The sequence below is a fragment of the Sminthopsis crassicaudata genome, chromosome X (genome assembly GCF_048593235.1).
Source record: "Sminthopsis crassicaudata isolate SCR6 chromosome X, ASM4859323v1, whole genome shotgun sequence".
In the NCBI taxonomy this organism is placed as follows: Eukaryota; Metazoa; Chordata; class Mammalia; order Dasyuromorphia; family Dasyuridae; genus Sminthopsis; species Sminthopsis crassicaudata.
The window spans coordinates 11,147,245-11,167,071 of NC_133623.1; the positions used below are offsets into that span (position 1 = coordinate 11,147,245).

Genomic DNA, 19,827 nt, shown 5'->3' on the forward strand with positions numbered 1-19,827 from the left:
AAGATAATGTATTTAAAGTATTTTGCAAATCCCCAAATTCTATATAATGTTATTATCATTACTATTATTATTATTTCAGTGGAACTGTGGTAACCTTCCAGCAATGCAGATTGCAAGCTCTCCATACCTGCCTGTCCTGTGTCCCGGGGAGTTCCCTCAATGTGCTGGGGGCCCTGCTTGGTTTCTTTTCATACCATAAGACTGCCAGCAGAGCAGGGGGCTGTCCATCAGTTCTCTCTCACTCTTCCCCTGTTAGCAGCCCATCCATCTCTTTTGATCACACGCTTCGTAAGACTTAGAGATGGAGACCTGGATGGGAAGCCATCTAGTCCAAGCCTGTCTTGCAGAGGATTGACCTAGCTGATCTGTGTAACTATAGATTCCTGGATCTCACCCACATTGTCATCCTCATTTCTTGGGCACAGCCCCTTTGGTTAACCCCTGAGTTGCTCTTGCTTTTAGCCATTTGTGGCTGTACGCTAACCCTTTCTCCTCCCATGCTCAGAAGTTTTCCTCGCTGGTTCCTGCCACTCTCCCCTACCTCTGATTGGTATCAGTATATGTTCTTTTCTACCTCTCCCGCACAACTTCCCTTGTATCTACCATCTCTGCCCTCTGTCTCCTTTCTCCTCTTTTTTTTTGGGCTTCACATGTATTCTGTGCACTCTGTCCACATCTGTGCCTTGCTGTCTGGATCACCACACTGCCTGAATGAATCAGCCAGCTCTGCTTCAAGTAGGCCTCCGTAGCCACTCTGGGCCAAAGGCTGAGCTTTTCCTCCAAAGGTTTTTCTTGATATCCCTGACTTACCTCCCTTTCACTGTGCTAGTAGGCATGAGGACACGGTGTATTCATAGTAGTCGATAAGCCCATCATGGATGGGGATCTCGGGGTATGGTTGTCCCCCAGTACTCTGTCCCGACTCTCTTCTCTCTCTGTACTCATCACCTTCTCTCCACTCAGACAGCCATCAGTTCAGGCCCCTACCACTTCTAGCCTAGATGTTCCCAAAAGCTTCTCAGTTGCTCTTCTTTCTTCAATTTTCCCTGGGCCACTCAGTAGCCAAAGTGATTTTCTTACAGCACGGGTCTGACCATGTAAGCCTTGCTTGAGGAACTCCAGTGGCTCCTCTGCTCTCGGGGGGCAAATCAGGAGGCCTTTGTTTGGTGCTTAAAGCTCTTCATAACATGGCCCTGCCTCCCTTTCTAATCTTTTTAGGTTCTATTACCTTCTGGGCTCTCTCCATCCCAGCTCAGCCGTTGCTGCTCTTCTCTCGCTTCGTCTCCACCTCTATGACTTTGCTTTAGCATCCTCTCTCTCTCTCTCAACCTTAAACTCTTGGGTTCTCTTAGGACTTTTCTCTGAGCTTTGGCTCAAGTGCCACATTCTCCTGGAGGCCTTTCTAGGCCCATCTCCCAGCTGTTGGTGTCCCCCACTTCTGTATTTATCTTAGATGTTCTGATTCAGGGACTGACTTTTACTTTTCTTTCTGATTTTGCACAGCACAGTGCCTACACATAGTAGATGCTTACTAAATGTTTAGTGATTGATTGAAGCTACTCAGCATGGCACAATTTTAGAGAAGTGTGCCATGATCTAGACCCACTGCCTTTCCAGTCAGCAGGCTTCTCTTCTAAATCTTGACAGTTCACCTGCCTTCCCTTGTTCAAGCCAAGTTAACACGTGGGTTCTGGTCTCTTATCCCTGTGGGCGTCTCTGGGATTTCTTCATTTCCTCTCCAAAATAAGAAGGTTGGGCCTATGTGGTCTCTGCTTTGGAGACTCCACGACCCATTTCTATGTTCTTTTCTTAGATCCCCGGAGGAGCAAAGTCATTACTCTTGACCTTAGGGTCTCAGCTTCAATTTCTGAATTGTTCTCATGCCTCCCTGCACCATCACTGTCTACAAATATACCCTAGTCAGTCTCACCTCTGGCCCCCCGCCTTTCTCAGCTGCCCTGAATGACCCTCGGAGCCTGATCAGCATGCCTGCCATCTTTCCAAAGTCCCTCTTCTTCATGACCTCTGTTCCAAATCCCTTCTCCAGCATTAGCAGCCTGCTTGAGCAGCATGAGTTCGACTTAGCCTGTTATATTATACTATATTATTATATTATCATATAATATAATGTTATATTATATTATACTGTTGGTATATGTGAAAAAGTCTTTAGCCACTCTTTTCCCTGAGGTTGTTCCACCTTGTTCTTGCTTTCCCTGCCCATATTCACACAGTGGAAATGGTAGAAGAGAGTGCTTGATTTGAGTGAAGTCAGAGGTTTGGGTTGAAATCTTGACTCTGAAATCTTGGTACTTACTTGCTAGGACCTTGGCCAAGTCAACCACCATGTGCTTGGGTTTCCTCAGTGCTGGCCTTGGTGACCTGTGAGGTTTCTTCCAGATCTATGGTGCTATTTCTGCCACTCTCGGACACCCCGGTTCTGATTCCCATTGCTTTGGAGGGGAAGATATTTTGCTTTATGGCCCTTCAGAAGGGGGTACCAGCTGCCTAGCAGCCTTGTGATCTCACCAGAACAAACATCATTTTCTTTTCTTGTTTTGGATCAGAGTGGTGATTTCAGCACTGTGGGGAGCTCCAGGTTTGGAAACCTTTTCTAATAATATAGATCAGTAGGTGTTGGGCAACCCAGAATTGCCTAGACCAAACTAAAACTTCTTAAACTGTGTGTCGGAACCCCAAATGGGATCACCTAACTGAAGGGGGGTTTGCAAAATTATGATTTATTTTCAGAAAATGTTTGATTTGGGTACCTATTTGATATATCCATATGCCTAGGGGTCATGTACAAATTTCCCGGTGTTATGAGTAGAAAAAGTTGAAGAAGTCCTTCTGTGGACCCCAGAGAACTTAAATGACTTGTTTAGAGTCACACAGCTGGTCTATATACAAGGCAGGACTTGATACTAGGGCTTCCTGACTGTGAATCAGGCCCACTCACTAGCCACTAACATAGGTTCCCAGTACAAGAACGCTAAGAAGAACAACTAGCATTTAGAATCTCTTTAAACAATGGCCTGTTGCTAAAATTTAACAATTCAGCAGGGAAAAAATGGATACGATGCCCTTTTGAGTTTAATCTGCATTACCTAGATTTTCTTCTGCTGCAATTTGGTCTTTAGCAAAAGTGGTCACTGGTAAACTTGATTGGGGGCTGAGGGTTTTAGTTGCAGAATAAAAATGAATGAAAAACTGAGTGAAGATAATCTGGATTGTTGGGAAGGCGGAGAGATGGGACATGAAGGAATGAGTGTCACTTGATAGGTAGCTTAGGAAAGATGAAGAAAGGGGAAGGCTCTCACCTGTAACATGGAGATCTGCATTTTGTAGTATCGATTGGAAGGGTCCGGAGAGGAGACAATGAGGAGCCGCCGTTTCTCATAGAACTGATCCAGGAGGGCTGCAGCTGAGTTGACATTGACGTTAATCTTCATGGCTAGAGTGGAAGGGATGGCCGTTCAAGATATTGCTTCTTCCTTCTCTCCCAAATGATTAAATGATTAAATTCTTGGGTCTACACTCCTTCTTTCAAACCTCATTGGAGGCTTCTCCCCCCCAAAAAAAAAAGTATTTCAAGGTACCCCCTCCTTTTTTTTTTTTTTTTTAATTTTGCAAGGCAATTGGGGTTAAGTGACTTGCCCAGGATCACGCAGCTAGTGTTAAGTGTCTGAGGCCAGATTTGAACTCAGGTCCTCCTGACTTCAGGCCTGGTAGTCTATCCATTGTGCCATCTAGCTGCCCCTACCCCCTCCTTTTGTAGGGTAGGAAGCAGCACATGTACTCAGGGTCCCTGCAACCAGCATCTCAAATCTTTCTTTCCCTCCCACTACTCTCTCTCATCACTGAATCTTAGATTAGGGCAGAGATGTTATTAGAGTGGGACCGATCGAGCTTTTAGCCAGAGTAGAACATTATAATTGAATTGGCACCAACAGTATGAGCCTGACTGTGCTTCTGTGCTTGTCTTGCCCCTGCTGTGGCAGCAGAGGCCTTTTCCTGAGTCTTTCATCTCCTTTCAGCAGCTTAGACATATTTCTGTTCCCCCCCCAATTACTATATCCTAGGTGATCCCACTCTTCTCCACCTCTGGGGTGTAGAAATTGCCAGTTACAACTGTGTTCAGGGCTTGACCTCCAGAAGCAAGGCGGCCCGCTCCACATGACCACTCTCTTTTCCCTCTTCTCACTCACGGGTACAGATGGGCTGGGATCCTGACCACTGTCGGCTAGACTGGCAGACTCGGGAGGCGGTCCCCTGGCGCTCGTAGCCCCCATCACATTGATACTCGCATATGGCCCCATAGTTGTCCCCTGCCGAGGTGCAGGTGAGGTAGCCATGTTGAGGCGGTTTCAGAGTAGGGCAGCGTCTCACTGTGGAGGAAGAACTCAAATGAGGCTTGATCTCCTCTAGCAAAGTAAGGCCCTGACAGTGTCCATGCTGGGTTTTTCAAGGTGAGAGACCGTGGGGTACCCAGGATGGAATTAGCAAACGCAAAAACAAAATAGGGACAAGTCAAAGACGGTATATAAATCAATAGCCGGGTGTAGGACTTCAGAGGAGAGGGCTGGAGGAGTTGGGGAAACTTTCTGCAAAAATATGGGACTTGAGCTGGCCTTAGTGGTAAAAAAGGAGAGAACTTCCCGTTAAGATGAGTGCCTGGATGGAGGCAGACTATGTGGCTTCTCCATACCTATTCGAGAAAAACCCTGAAGTGCCAACCAGCTTTGATAATCACCAAGAAATACAGTGACAAGCTATGGTGGCTTCTTCTACCCCTAAACAGTGTAAAATGTCAGCTGAAAGCCTGAGAGCTACAGGAAAGGCCAGTCAACCAGCAGCGAAGCTGCTTGCCATGTAGGATAACTTCCGAGTGTGACCAGAGATGGACTGAAGGCATGTGTAGCTTTTGAGCTCTGTGTCTGAGAATTCCTTCAAGAAAGCCCCAGGGCTGGCATCTTAGAAGCAGCGGGCAATACCCAGAATGGCCTCACAGTGCTCAGCTTGGGATACCTCGGGTATGCATTCTGAATCTCTGAGAAGACTCTTGGACTTCTACAATGTGTCTCTCCAGAGGCTAGGCTGGACAGACCTGGGCCTGCCCCAGTATGGCCCTTCTGAAGCCATCATGAAGGATTGGATCAGTAACTATGGGAGCTCATCCACATCCAGACAGTGGCTCGGGACTTGTGGGACCTAGACTTGGATAGCTGAATTATGTGTGTACATGTGGGCTTTTTAATCCCTGAAACAAGTTGATGTTGTTAGAGGGCATCTCCAGGTTGGTAGTTCTCTTCCACAGCACAGATGTGTGAGGGTATAAGATTGTATGATCACAGATCTAGAGAAGGGAGAGAATTCACACAAGGCAACTGAGGCCCAGAGAAGTAGTGAGTAGTTCAACATCAGTCACCGCCAGGTGGTGATTAACAACCAGGTTTCAAACCTAGTTCCCCTGACTCCAAATTCAGCTGCCTTTTCTACTGGTCTATATTGCCTCTCTGGGTATGTGTGTGCCCGAGCTAGCAAAGCAGGAACAGAGTGGAAGTAATAGGGGATTTTGTGCATCCTTTCTGACCTTGCACCTTGACGATGAACTTGCAGCTAGCCCGATTGTAGGCCCGGTCATAAGCAGTATACCGAATTACGTGTTCTCCTTCAGGAAACCGAGAGCCTGGCTCAGGTCCCCGCAGAGTCACCCTGGATAGAGCAGAGCAGAATAGTCATGAGGGGAAGGAACGGTGGGGATTAGGATCAGGGAACTCGGCCTCCTTCTTGCCACAGTCTGGGTATTCTTTGTGAAAGTGAGGCTGGGGGAGAAAGCTACTATTCTATACCTACCTGGTGATAGTGCCATCTGCCGAGTCTTTCACCACAGGTGGGTCCCAGTACACCCTGGCAGTCAGCTTCTCTGGTTCCGCCATCTTCTCACGGGAGTGGGGACAGCGGATCTTGGGGGGATCTATGTCTGCCAAAGGTAAGAAAGCAGATGGCAACTCCTGAGTTCATTCTCATTCCTGGGAGGCAAATCTTGGATGGGTGCAAGAGGCAGGGAGCTCAAAGACATCTTGGGAAGAAGTCTAGTTCAGGGCGGGTCTGAGGGGGTGAGGAGAAACAATAGCAGCCCCTGAATAGGCTGCCTGGGATGGCACTCCATGGTTGGCAGACACTTCTACTGGGTTTTTGGATGAATGGATCAAGTCAAGGCAGCACCGGGTGGGTGGGACAACTGTGTGGGAACTGGAGCTTACCTACACAGACAGGCTCGCCTCCGCTCCACCGTCCATCCTCCATGCAGATTCGGCTGCGGTCACCTTCCAAGTGGTAGCCACTGGCGCAGCTGTAGTCACAGCGGGAATCGAGCAGGATGCCATTTGTGCAGCTGTAGGTACCGCTAGTGATCAATGGCAGCACGGAACATCTCACCTCTACAAGAGAGCCAAGGGGTCTTCTGTGAGCAGTGGTGGTGCTTAGGGGCCCAGAAATAGTGAGGAAACCCAGGGTGCAGCATGAAACCTTCTCTTAGTCAGGCAACAAGTTTTCATGAAGTGTTCAGTGTGTGTCAGGCACAGTGCTAAAGTTGGTGACTACAAAGCAAGGCAAAAATATGGGCCCTGTCTTTAAGGAATTAAGAGGAGATGACATGAGGACGACTCTGGACATTCAAAAAGAGCATAAATGGAAGATACCTGGGAAAGAAGCCTGTGGAATGGGAAGTGAGGGCAAGAACCAGGAAGGGCCTTGGGCAGAAGGAAGCAGAAGTGGAGGGGAGGAGGGAAAGCATTCCGGCAGGGGGGAGAGGGGAAGACAAACAGGGAAGGCGTGGTTTTGGGAAAATGCAGGGTCTTGTTTAAGGCATCCCAAGGAGGCCGGTTAAAGATTTTAGTTTTGGATGACATGCCTATAGGCCATTCAATTTGAGAATAATGGGAGACTGAGACTCGGGAGAGAGGTGTGTCTAGATTTATAGATAGCCATCCATGGAGAAATGGGAATCGAACCCATGGAAGCTGATGATTGGCTAAGTGAATAGTATGGAGCTGCCGAACTGAGGCCCCGGGGACTAGCCCGCTGTGGCCTTCTGCCTGCCCTTGCACATCTCACAAAGAATGCTTTTTAGAATGATTGAAAACATCAGAAGAATACAACTTTACGGCACTTGGAAAATTATATAAAATTAAATTTCAGTGTCATAGAGATTTATTGGAGCACAGATCATGATCGTCTGTTTGCATCCTGTCTGTGGCTGCTTTTGAGCTGGCATGGCAGTCTAGTTGTTGCAACAGAGACCCTGGCTTCACTACAAATTGAAGAGGCACATTTCACGCTTGAAGTTTTGAGTGCCCTGTGAATTGCCATACTGTGACATATACCCATCATTTCCAAACGAGAAAAGAAAAGAAAAGCAGTTTTATTATAATTTTTTGGAGCTCAAAGTCAAGGTTGAAATTGTTCTGATCAAGAAAAAGCACCCTCATCTTCTGTTAGTGAATGCTGAATGGTTTGGGAAATGAGCTTTTGCTCTTAATGAGGTTTCTTAATGAATTCAACCTAAAATTGAGAGGTAAAATTGCACTTGTATGCAAAAGTTCTACTAAAGTAAATGTGATGACAACTAATGTTTGAATTACAAATGTCAACAAGTAATGCTATATACGCTTCGAAAGGGAAAAAAGAAGCAGCCAGATCTCCATCCCTACCCAAATTTGCTAGGGATATGTTTTCAGAGCATAATTCCAGTAGCAGTTTTTGGATTTCGATTTCCACAGTTTAAAATCTATTTAACTGTGCAATTCAGGCGCTTCCATCTAATCTGCACCTGGAAGTGATTCATCTACAATATAATGATGGGCTAAAAGGCACATCTCAGGAAAAGAATCAAATAGAATTCTAGAAATGCCTTCCAAGTGATGACCATGTTCAATTAAAATTATGTGCTTGTGGACTGATATCAATACTTGGCAGTACCTATCTGTGTGAATAGACAGTTAAAATGAAATACATAAAATTAGAAGCACATTCGCAGATGAATATTTGCAAAACTGATTTTGATGATGGGGAATATTAACTTGTACCTCAATCAAGCAAAGGCTTCCTGCCCGAGGGATAGCGTACTACACAGGGGACTTTGCATCCCACTCTGGTGATGGCTTTGTGACTCAAAGCAAGTCCTGAAGCCCATTTTTTTTGTCTCACTACTAGGCCTATATTACAAAAATCATACTCAGTTATGATTATTATATTTTGAACTTTGTCAGTAAAAAAAATTTTGTGGAAATCGGTTTTCTCTTTGATGATATCCTTGATTTCATCCCAGTCCACAAAGCTTAAACTATTTGCCATCTGTCCCTTTACAAGGAAAAACTTTGCCAACCTCTACTACAGAGGAAGAAGAAAAGACATCCCAGACCAGGGCCTTGGAGACACCCATGGTTAGGCAATATGACCCGGAAGAAGATCCAGACGAGGAGACAAAGCAGGTTTAGTCAGATAGGAGGAACACTGGCAGAAGACCATTTCACAAACATCTAGAGAGAGAGAAGAACTATTTTCAGGTCATGGAGACTGAGGAACGAGAAGAAGTCATTAATTTTGGCTATTGAGGGATCAGCATTAATTCTGGAGAGTGGTTTCAGATGAATGCTAAGGTTGGCAGGCTAATTGCAAAGGTTTTAGAAGCAAGAGTGAGCAGAGGGAGTGGAGGTACATAATATAGATGGTTTTCTTAAGGAGTTTACCCGAAAAGGGGAGGAAAGATGGAGTACTAAAGCAGCAGGGAGAGTTGGATCTTTTGAAACCCTGGAGAAGACATGGGCATGTTTGTGGGAAGCAGGAAAGCCGTCAGGGGACAGGGAAATAGTAGATAGAGTGGGGTGACAGAGGGTGCAATCTCTTGGAGAAGATGGGATTGAATGGAACCAAGGATGCATGTGGAGGGGATTGCCTTGGGAAAGAAGGGATGAAGGAGGTGAAGACATCTGAAGGAAAAGCCATGAGGAGGAGGGAAAGGAGGGAAAAAAGGCAGCTCTCATCAAATGGTCTCAGTTTTTTTCAGTGAAGTGTGAGATGAGGTCCTCAGCTGGGAGGGTATGGGGAGAGGATTTCATGGGAGGAAGAAGGGCACAAATATTTATCATGTATTTACTGGGTATCAGGCATTGTACCAAGCGTTTGACAGATCTTTCATCTGCTCCTCACAACAACCCTAGGAGGTAGGTGCTATTATGATCCTCATTTTATAGTTGAGGAAACTGAGACCGATAGAGGTTTAAATGATTTGCCTAGGGTTCCATAGCTAGTGTCTGAGATTGGATTTGAACTTTGGTTTTCCTGATTCCAGGTCAAGCATTCTAGCCCTTGCTCCAGTGAGTGTAGAATGAGTGAAAATGTACCCAGGACGGAAAAGGATGCCCAGGGCAGGTCTCTGTGAAGTCAGTCATTTACCCCTCTGGCTCAAACCCTTGGTTTTTTGTTTTTTTGTTTTTTTGTTTTTTTTTTTGAGCACCTCTGGTTGCAATTTGTGCTCTTTTGGTTCAGGGGACCAGAACGCAGCCCAGTGCTTTACATTTGTGGAATCGAAGCCCCCACTAAGGCTTCCTGCCCGAGGGATGGCATACTATACTAGGGACATTGCATCCCATGGTGGTGATGGCTTTGTGACTCAAAGCAAGTCCTGAAGTCCTCAGACTTATGGGGATGAAGCACGGGGCTATAATCACGTGTGCCTCCACAGAGGGTGCTTTGCAGCCTGGCTGGCACATGGGGAGTTCCTTGAGAACCATTTGGGAGATTTGGATTATCCTACCTCCACCAGTTGCCTCTTTGTTGCATGGAGGCAACTCTGTTTCTCTGAGGATGTGCCAATTGAGCAGAAGCTCTGGCAGCACTAACCAAGGCAGGGCCTGGAGGTGGACTGTCTGCCTGCTTGCCAAGGGCCAGCCTTGGAAAGTACAGGGACGGGCACTGGCTGTGGGCTTGTGGAATCTCTCAAAAACCATCTCCCAAAGTCCAGGAGGCACGGGGAATGTGGCAACTACCCTGGCACCTGGAAGTGCTGCAAACCTGAAGCAGTTCCTGCTCTGAGGAGGCTTCTAATAGTTCTGGTGTTCAGTAGATAGTGCTGACTGGCTGCTGGACAAGGATGGGGAGAAGGGCTGGGCTGGAAGAAATGCCTTCAGCTTTGACTAAATACCTACTATGTGTCAGGCATTGTGCTTTACAGGCTGTGTCTCACTTGATCTTCACAGCAACCCTGGGAGATAGGCCCAATTATCCCCATTTTACAGATGAGGAAAATGAGGTTAAACTGAGGTGACTTGCACAGGGTCACGGAGCTATGAAGTAGCCGAGTCTGGATTTGAACTCAGATCTTCTTGTGTTCTGGCTGGAGCCAGGGATGGGAGGGGCTGCAGGGAAGAAGCTGATTTCAACTGGGGGTGACACCCTTTGTGTCTGCTAGGTGTGAGGCCTCCTTTCTCTGATGCCTCTTTCCACTCCCTCCAGTTTCTTCCTTGGGGAAGATGGCAAATGCAGCTTGGGTAATTTGGCAGCAATCAATCAAGAGTAAGTGTTGGGGGAAGGGGAGGTTACTGCCCTGCTTATGTGGGGAGAGCCCCAGAGAGTCCCAGACTCCCATGCTTTCTGCAAGCCAGGCTGCCTTTCCATAAGCTTCCGGCCCTGGGACTGCCACTTAGGGAGCCCCGGCAATATCTGGTGCAAGAGCAAAGGGGTGGGCTTGTTTGCTCGGGGCTTTAGGGCATCCATAGTCAGGCTCAGTGCCTCCCAGCCTGCATCTCTTTCACACTCAGGGTGAGGCAGGGGACTAGGCGCGTGCACACACACACACACACACACACACACACATTCACTTACGTCTACAGTAGGCTGTTCCAGACCAGCGCCGGCTTGGCAGGCAGTGTACGGACCTCCGGCCGATAAGCCGATAGCCCCTGTCACAAGACAGCTCACACCGGGTGCCCAAGCTGCTGTGATAGTTGCCCCCCCTTGGGGAGTAGCACGTGGCTTCTCCATCTTGGATGTTCAAAGTATAACACCACCGAGGCACTAGAGAGATAGAAATCCAGGTGAGAGAGGGCTGGATATATGGGGGGGGGGGTAACTTTGGACTCAACTGTCTCAACTCCACCTGGTAACCACATGTGCGTGGACTGCATTTTATTTTATTTGTTGAGTTCCAAATTCTTTCCCTCCCACCTGCCCCTCTCCTATTCATTGAGAAGAAATTGGTACTTATTATGCATATGAAGTCATGCAAAACTTATTTCTGCATCAGCCACGTTCCAGGGGGGAAAAAGCAAGAAAGCTCAAGATAGGAAAAAAATATGCTTCACTTTATACTCTGAGTTCATTAGCTCTCTCTGGAAGCAGATGGCATTTTTCACCATGTTGCTTTGGAGTCGTGGTGGCTTATTGTAGAATGAGCTGAGGATAGCTAAGTCATTCACCATTGGTCATCGTGCGATATTGCTCTTACAGCGTACAATGTTCTTCTGGTCCTGCTCACTTCACTTTGGCTCAGTTCATGTAAGTCTCTCTGGTTTTCTTTTTTTCTTGAAAGTATCCTATCTATTATTTCTTATAGCACAAAAGTATTCTGCCACAATCTTATGCCCCTCCTCATTCAGCCATTCCCCAATTGAGAGGCATGCCCTCAGTTTCTAATTCTTTGATACCACCAAAAGCTGTTAGGGATATTTTTCTACATATGGGTCCTCTTCCCTTTGATTTCTTTGAGATACGATTCTATTAGCCGTGTTCTTCAGAACAGTTGGATCAGTTCACAGTTCCACCAACAGTGCACTTGTGCCCCAATTTTCCCACATTCCCCTTCAACATTTGTCATTTTCCTTTTCTGTCATATTAGCCAATCTGATGGATAGGAGGTGGTACCTCAAAGAAAATTTCATTTCCTTAATTATAAATGATTTTTTAAAAAAAATTACTAATGACAATATATTTTTTTCATATGATTATTGGTAACTTTTATTTCTTCCTCTAAAAACTGCCTGTTCATATGCTTTGAGCATTTATCAGTTGGAGAATGGTTCTCATTTGTATATTTGACTCAGTTTCCTATACATTTGAGAAATGAGATTTTATCAGAAACTTGCTATAAAAAGTTTCCTGTTTCCTGCTTACCGTGTAATGAATTTTAGAAATATTACTATCTAAAAGGGTTCAGGTTTTTTTTTTTTTAATTTCTAGTTCTAGGGCCAAACCTGCCTTTCAGAGACTTTTATTTGGTTCTTTCTCCTAACAGTTTTAGATAGGCTAGATTTTTACTATCAATAGAATTCTACCACATTATCTTACTGTCTTAAACATAGATGGCGGGGGAAGAAGGAGAGAACTTTGAGAAAAAATTTGAGGGACTTTTAAGGCAGCGCACTAGATAAATCACCCAACCTGACTGCATGGCCAGTGTCTAGAAAGGCTACATACCGGTTACATATCACTTTGTATGCACTTTGTGGCAATAATCTAATGAAGGCAGAATGATTTGATTTTTAGAAATGGAAGATAGACGTAGTATCCATATTTTGACCATTTTTCAAACACTGTGCATGGAAACTAAAAAAGAAAACATGGATACTGAGCTGAGTTTAGATGGATTTAAGTGGACAGTGCCCTTGCAAACAATGTTTTCTCTTCTTCATCTCCCTCCCATCCCTCCATTCTTGCATTCTTTGAAAAGAAAAGAAAGCTCTTGGTCCGAAGTCCCTGGCTCAATAATAGAAACTGATAGGATTTCCTGAGAGGAATGACACTGACAAAGTCATTGCCACCGTCATGGCTGTTGTATCCCAAGGTCTGTGGGATCTTTCCATTGGACTCATAGTTGAAACCTCCCCCGTTAGAGTGGGAGCTCCTTCTTTGGGACTTGACTTGTTTTTAGAATCTCCAGCACTCAGCATGGTGCTCTGCACATAGTAGGTGCTTAATAAATGCTTCATTCATTCATTCAGGCAAACAAGGATTACATGAATATCAACATATATTCAGCTCCAGCTGAGGAAACTAAATATTTGATGTGAAACTGAAAATAGCAAAGTACAAAAGAACCACCTTCTGAGACTGGAGAAAAACAGCACTGTAGGGAGGGAAGCCAGATCTCCAAGAGTGAGGGCCTGCAGAATAATAATTACTGCCATTTCGGTAGCATATTAAGGGGTGCAAAGTGCTTCACTGCAGACATGATTGCATTTGAGCCTCATAATAACCCTGTGAGATATATACTCCAGACCTAATTATCCCCATTTGACAGATGAGGAATTGGAAGCTGGGAGAGATGAGATTACTGGTCCATTATCAGCCAGGTAGTATAGAGGAGGAGGCAAAGGGGACGCCATATTGCCCTACGGCTAAGCAAGGCCTTCTATGAGATTAGCTGGCCCAGCCTAGCCGGGGAGTAGAAAGAGAAAAGCCAGCTGGCCCTGAGAGATAAGCAGCCCAGTCAGGAATCTTTGATGTTGATCTTTAGTTTGACTGAGCTTTTGACCAAGCATATTAAAAAGTACGGGAGATTGGACTGTATGTACATGGACTGACCCTCAGGGCATGTTCTGGAAATTATTTTTCCTTTTATTAAATCTCTGCCCATAAAAAGTCAATTCTGAAAATTATATTCAGAATCGAGAGGCAGTGTGGAGCAATGAATAGAGACCTTGATGGAAAATCTGCCTCTGACACTTGCTGTGTTATCCTGGATAAGTCATTGTACTTTTTCTGAATCTAGGACAATTGCAAGTCATAGAAGGTGGTTTGGAGAGATTACCTTTGTCCAGGGTTTCCTGTGTTGCCAAAAAAAAAAAAAATCACAGGATCTTTTGCAAATTCAAATATTTTCTATTTTGCTGAATACAAGAAGGTTAGAACATGAATAAGGGTTAAGCTACTCTTCCGGAACTTCTCTGGAGCTTTGAGCATGGCATACTGATCCCATCTAGTGGCAGCATCCTTGTATTGCAAGAACCACCCCAGGTTTGACTGGGAATTAAGAGATTACTAGGTTAAAATCAAGACCTGTTAAAACCAGGTCCCGTTAGGGACCCGGAAAGGGATGGCCAGAAATCAAATACAGATTTGACTTTTCAGCCAGACGGTATCATCGTCAATTCTAATGAATGAAAATCTATTTAAAAATATTCCCTTTCCTCCAGAAGATAGTTTCACAAGCTCACATGGAAACCCATTTGTTGATTCTAGGCCATACTTAGGGCCAAATATCAAAGGATGCTGGGTTTAAGTCCTGGGGAAGTCCTCCAGTCTCCAAGAGTCCCTGTTTTCCCATCAGCCACATGGGGATAGTAACAATATCACTTTATATAGTACCTTAAAGTTTACAAAGTAGTTTACAATATTGTCTCAATTTATCCTTATAACCCTGGGAGGTAGGGGTTATGATTACCCAGTTTTACAAATAAGGAAACTGAGGCAGAAAGTGACTTGCTCAGGGTCCTCTGAATGCTTACAACATCTATGTCACCATTGTCGTCTTCACTCATTCATGGGTCTGTCTGGATCTTTAGGTTGTACACTTTAGCTCACTTATGTAATGTGTTTCCATATAGGGGCACGCTGGAGCCCACTAGACCTGGCCAGAGCTGGTTGTTACATTTTCAGCATGACCATTTATACTCCTAAAACTAGTAAATGCTATGAGTCAGGACTCGAGTTGTTTTTTTCAATTGTCTTGACTTAAGAAAGTGGTAGAGAAACTTCTTCTATCAAGAATAGATTAAATTTAAAAGCCTGTCAAGCCATTGCTGAATATCTACCCGAACACCCTTGTATCCGCCCCAGCCCGGGAAAAAGAGGCTAGACTATGAGGTCCCTAGGCCTTAAGGAAGAGGTAGGCCTTACAAGTTACATCATTAGATTCAGTCTATGGTGAAGATGTTCTGAGGACCGTGTGTTCCCATACAAGGTCAGCTGTTCATTTTGGATAAAAAGTCACTTCAGGAGGCCACTTAGATAGACCTAGGTCGTCATTCCTCTGGTGAAACTCCTTGGACATTGTCTGATGACTCCCATTCCCCAACTACTGGAATTGGTCAAGCCGCAAACTTAAGACCTTCTGGGAATACAGGGAAATATAAGCCTTGGACTCTGCTCTTTCGGAAATAATGAGAATAAGTGACATTAAAGTGCGGCTTTCAAGTTCAGACCCACATCATCACATGCAAGCCTCCCAGCAGCCCGAGGAAGCAGGTTCTGGAGCTGACGCGATTCCCATTGGACAGATGCAGAATTTAGAAGATTCAGAGATAAAGGGACTTGGCCGTGGTTTAAATGGTAAGTAAAAAAAAAAAACAGTTTATATGATTACTAATAGTCAGAGACAGGTGCTGGAGTACTAGTTTACTAGTAAGTAAACTTACTGGTTTACATGATTAGTAATGGTCAGAGGCAGGATCGATATTAGGCTTTGCCGATATCAAGTCCAATACTAAGAGAATTATAGTTTGAGGGAGCCTCCAAAGCCATCTAGGCTAACCTCCTCATTTGATAGGGGGAATGGAAATCCTGAGAGGAAGTAGCTCACACAAGTGGCAAGCCTAAGATTTGAACCCAGATCTCCTAATTCCAAATCTAGGACTATGGTTGTCCCACTGCCTTGTGAAGCTATTATAGTGTGTTGCTTAATAATATAGTTGAAGAGCAATGAGACACAAGAAGCTGGCTGGCAAAAAAAGGCAGGGGCTGCTGAATGCCTAGTGAAGGGTCTCGTCATCAAGTGCTGGAGGAGCCCAGAGGGAAGCCAAGGTGTAAACCTTGAATCGGAAGATGAGGAGCTAAGCAGAATGGAAAGGGGTGTGTAGGGCACTCTGGGCACGATGGGCAAGCTAGCCTGGCTCCTGCTGAGTGATGAGAGATAAGCTTGGGAAATTTTGAAGATGCATGACTGTAAATCAGAAGGGAAATTGGCAGGGAGACCTGGCAGCACATCCTTCGAGGGAGATGACAATGGAAGCTGTGGGAACTGGAAGAGAGCTTTGGGGGAGAAAGAAGAGGAACTGATCTATGGTTGAGCACTGCTACTTGGGGAGTGCTTGGACCCTCAAGTAAGGAACAAGGTGCAAACAAGAAAAAGGGAGTAAAGGAGCTAGAAAAGCGAGGGAAATCAGGAAATGCTGTGTGCCAGGGACACAGTTCCTGGTATGCTGCTTCATAAATATTGGTTATCATCAGAGGAGCAGCTCACATGGATACAGATGGTCCTCAAAGGTTTGCAAAGCACTTGTAGACATTACCTCATCTGAGTCTCAAGGAGAAGGAGGAAGGTGTCTCCTGCTACCAAGAAGTCAAGGGGAATGATGAGAAAGAACAGCCAAGTTGAGTTTAGCTCTTAGGAGGTCACAGAATTTGTCACTGTCTTGCTGTTTCTCAGATTCACCCTAATTATTCTTTCTTTCCAATACCACCATGGCCACCAGACTATTCACTCTTTTTGCCTTAGTCATACTCAAGAACCTGGAATTGCCTACCATAGCAAGTCCAAATTCCTCTCCTGGAAGAGAAGCTTCAAGAGAATTTAGGAGTAATCCAGTCTCTTACCTTCTCCCCAGTGCAGATTTCTCCTCTAAAATCCCCTCAGGTCTGTTGTGATCTGACTCCAGCCTCTCTGTCCAGCCTTATCTCCCATTACTCCCCCAATATAATCCTCCAGCAACAGCTAGCCTGGTCTCCTCCCTCGTACTCCTTGCTCAGTTTCCCTTTGGGCCTTTGATTCATTCATTGATGTAGCCAGTATCCAACGTGTTTATATCATGTGTCTGGCCATTATCTTACTGGGGACCAGGAGGTGTCATGACCAGGAGGTGTGATCTATGGTCCTTGTCCTCATGGGTCCCAGGCTGGCTGTGAGCTGAAATTACCTCGGTAGTCCAGAGCAGGAACCTGGGGGGGCATGTCAACAGCCACTTCATTGTAGCTTTCATCGGGATAGTAACCAGAGCCTGGAAGGAAGAGAACAAAGCAGCCAGAAGTCAGAACTTCTCCGGCCTGCCCTCCCCACCTCAGCACCTTCCAAATGGTTTCTTTCCAGGATGTGGCCCACCCCCACCCCCACCCTGGTGAGGAACTGGGCAAACCAGCTATTCTGTGTAGAGAATTGTAAGACAACCACAACTGATGCACATATATCGCCTGCAACCGGCCTCCCTTTGGATAAAGCCGGTTTAGGGGAAGGGCGTGCTGGCCCTGGGGAGGGCTTATTCCTACAGCTGCAGTAAGTCATATAAGATCTGGCCCAGCAGAGTGGTAGCTGTAGGAGGTAAGCATGTGGAGAGGGAACTGGGCATTGCTACCATTTCCTGGCTGTTTCAAGTTGGCACCAGTAGCCAGCTGAGTAGCAGGGGTAATAGGGGCAAGGGAGGATCTCAGGAGACGAGGAAGAATGGGAAATTGGTTCCGGAACAGTGGTGCTGCTGAGTCTCCCAGAGAAAAGAAACCTGTTGTCATCTTGCATATGAAAGGGCCAGGAAAAAGGGACAAAGACAATGAGGGAGCCCAGGTGGGTAGCAAACTCTAGAGTCCAGGTAGCCAGCTTTAGGAGTGCTTCTGGTAGAGTGGGGCAAATGGAGGGGAAGGGGGTTTCCCTCTTCTTCCCTCACCCCCAATACACACTAAGCATGTGGCACTGTCCAAAGGCAGATGAGTCAGCAAGAAAAGTGGCTAGTTGGGAGCTTGGGATTTTGCTTGGGAAATGGCAAGTCCTAGAGCCAGGATTTTTGTGGGTCCTGGGGTCGGGGTTCTAGTTAGGCTGGGACGTCAACTAAATCTGACACTAGAGATGATATTGGCTATAGACAAATGGTGAAACAGCGTCCATTCGAGTGAAGGCAAATCAACCAAGAATTTATTAAGTGCTGGTTATGTGCCAAATACTGGCCTAAGGTGTAGGGATACAAAGAAAGGCAAAAGGCTGCTGCCCTCAAGGAGCTCCCAGTCTAGGACAAGATGTAGACATGGACAAATAGGACATATGGAGAATAAATTGGAGTTAATGTCAGAAGGAAGGCATTAACTTTCAGGGAAAGACTTTTTTGGTAGAGAGTGGGATTTTCTTTGAGACTTGAAGAAAGCCAGGGAAGCCAGGTGGTAGAAGTAAGGAGCAAGAGTATTCCAGGCATGAGGCACAATTGGTGAAAAGGCGGTGTTGGGAGATAGAGCAACAGCAAAGGGCTCAGTGTCCTAGAGAACATGTCGGGGTAAAAGATATAAGAAGACTGGAAAAGTCAGAAGGAGCCTAATTAATTTTTTTAAACTTTAAGCTATTTTTCATTAAGGTATTTTATTTTCAAAACATATGCACGGCTAATTTTTCAACATTGACCCTTGCATAGCCTTGTGTTCCAGATTTTCCCCTCCTTTCCCCCACCCCTCCCCTAGATGGCAAGTAATCCAATATATGTTAAATGTGTTAAAATATATGTTAAATCCAATATTTGTAAATATATTTATACAATGCTTTTGCTGCACAAGAAAAATCAGATCAAAAAGGAAAGAAAATGAATCAGAAAACAAATAAACAACAACAAAAAGAGTAAGAATGGTATGTTATGATCCGCACTCAGTGCTCACACAGCCCTCTTTCTGGGTGTAGATGGCTCTCTTTATCACGAGACCATTACAACTGGTCTGAATCACCTCACTGTTGATGCAAGTCATGTCCATCAGAATTGATTGTCATATAGTCTTCTGGTTCCATGTACGATGATCTCCTGGTCCTGCTCATTTCACTTAGCATCAGTTCAGGTAAATCTCTCCAGGCCTCTCTGAAATCATCCTGCTGGTCGTTTCTTACAGAACAATAATATTCCATCACATTCAGATGCCATAACTTATTCAGCCATTCTCCAACTGATGGGCAGCCACTCAGTTTCCAGTTCCTTGCGACTATGAAAAGGGCTGCCACAACCATTTTTGCCCATGTGGGTCCCTTTCCTAGAAGGAGCCTAATTATGAAGGGATTTAAAAACCACCAGAAGAATTTTATATTTGATCATGGAAGTAACAGGAAACCACTGGAGTTTACTGACATGTTCAAACCAGTGCTTTAGGAGGATTTCTTGGACAGTTTAGTGGAGGATGGACTGGAGTGAGAAGAGATCTGAGGCAAGGACATCAGTCTTCAAGTTATTACAATGGTATAGGTGATGTGGACCCCAAGGTGGTATTTTGACAGTAAAATCAAAAGGACTTTGGAATAGAGCAACATCTGCAACAATCACTATTCCAGTCGAATACTGTTGTGTAGATGAGTGACATTGAGCAGAGAATTTGATCCCAAGATTGGTAGGAACAGTATGAGCATGTTAGCAATCCCGCAGCTCTAGAGATGTGAATTGCCCCTCTTCATGTTTGCTTCTTACCACATGTTCAGTACATGCCTTCGCTTTGAGCTGATTGTATCCTCTGGCAGACTATTCCAAGGTAAACATACTAGTAGGGGCTTGTATATCATAATAATATACCATAATAATGATAGTTTAAGAGTATAAATTCATGTAGTGCCTTGAATTTGGTATAGTTGTCTTCCAGGAGACAATGTGATAGGACCAATATCTACCAGGGTGCCCCCAAGTATATATTAGGCTAGTTTTCCTTAAAAGGTCACAAGGACCATACTAGTCCCTGTGTCTTCCTCTTTTTTATTTTGGTTTTGGTATCAACTTGACTTCCAAGTCACCAAAGGATATGAAAAAGCCAACCCACAAGGAGTTTGGATCCCTGCTTGACCATAAATAGTTCTAGAAGGAAGGAGAAGTAGCATCAAGGGCGTCTGTG

The 19,827-nt window shown here is 45.2% G+C and overlaps 2 protein-coding genes across 3 annotated transcripts in view; one reads left to right on the top strand and one right to left on the bottom strand.

The window, feature by feature from the left end:
• SRPX2 (sushi repeat containing protein X-linked 2) overlaps positions 1 to 19,827 on the bottom strand; it is a 35,975-nt gene that overhangs the window by 6,172 nt on the left and 9,976 nt on the right. Inside the window, exons 3-9 of the mRNA XM_074277596.1 lie at positions 16,914 to 16,994; positions 10,888 to 11,079; positions 6,267 to 6,443; positions 5,857 to 5,983; positions 5,594 to 5,715; positions 4,209 to 4,388; positions 3,321 to 3,454 (exon numbers count right to left, since the gene is read on the bottom strand). Coding sequence (XP_074133697.1) covers positions 3,321 to 3,454; positions 4,209 to 4,388; positions 5,594 to 5,715; positions 5,857 to 5,983; positions 6,267 to 6,443; positions 10,888 to 11,079; positions 16,914 to 16,994 — 1,013 coding nt within the window. The remainder of the gene's footprint in view (positions 1 to 3,320; positions 3,455 to 4,208; positions 4,389 to 5,593; positions 5,716 to 5,856; positions 5,984 to 6,266; positions 6,444 to 10,887; positions 11,080 to 16,913; positions 16,995 to 19,827) is intronic.
• TSPAN6 (tetraspanin 6) overlaps positions 1 to 19,827 on the top strand; it is an 88,324-nt gene that overhangs the window by 857 nt on the left and 67,640 nt on the right. Inside the window, exon 1 of one of the 2 annotated variants that reach the window (XM_074277599.1) lies at positions 15,314 to 15,330. The exons of the other annotated variant lie outside the window; for it this stretch is intronic. The gene's annotated coding sequence lies outside the window, so the exon portion shown is untranslated. Of the gene's footprint in view, positions 1 to 15,313; positions 15,331 to 19,827 lie in introns of those variants that run through there. 2 annotated transcript variants of the gene reach the window in all.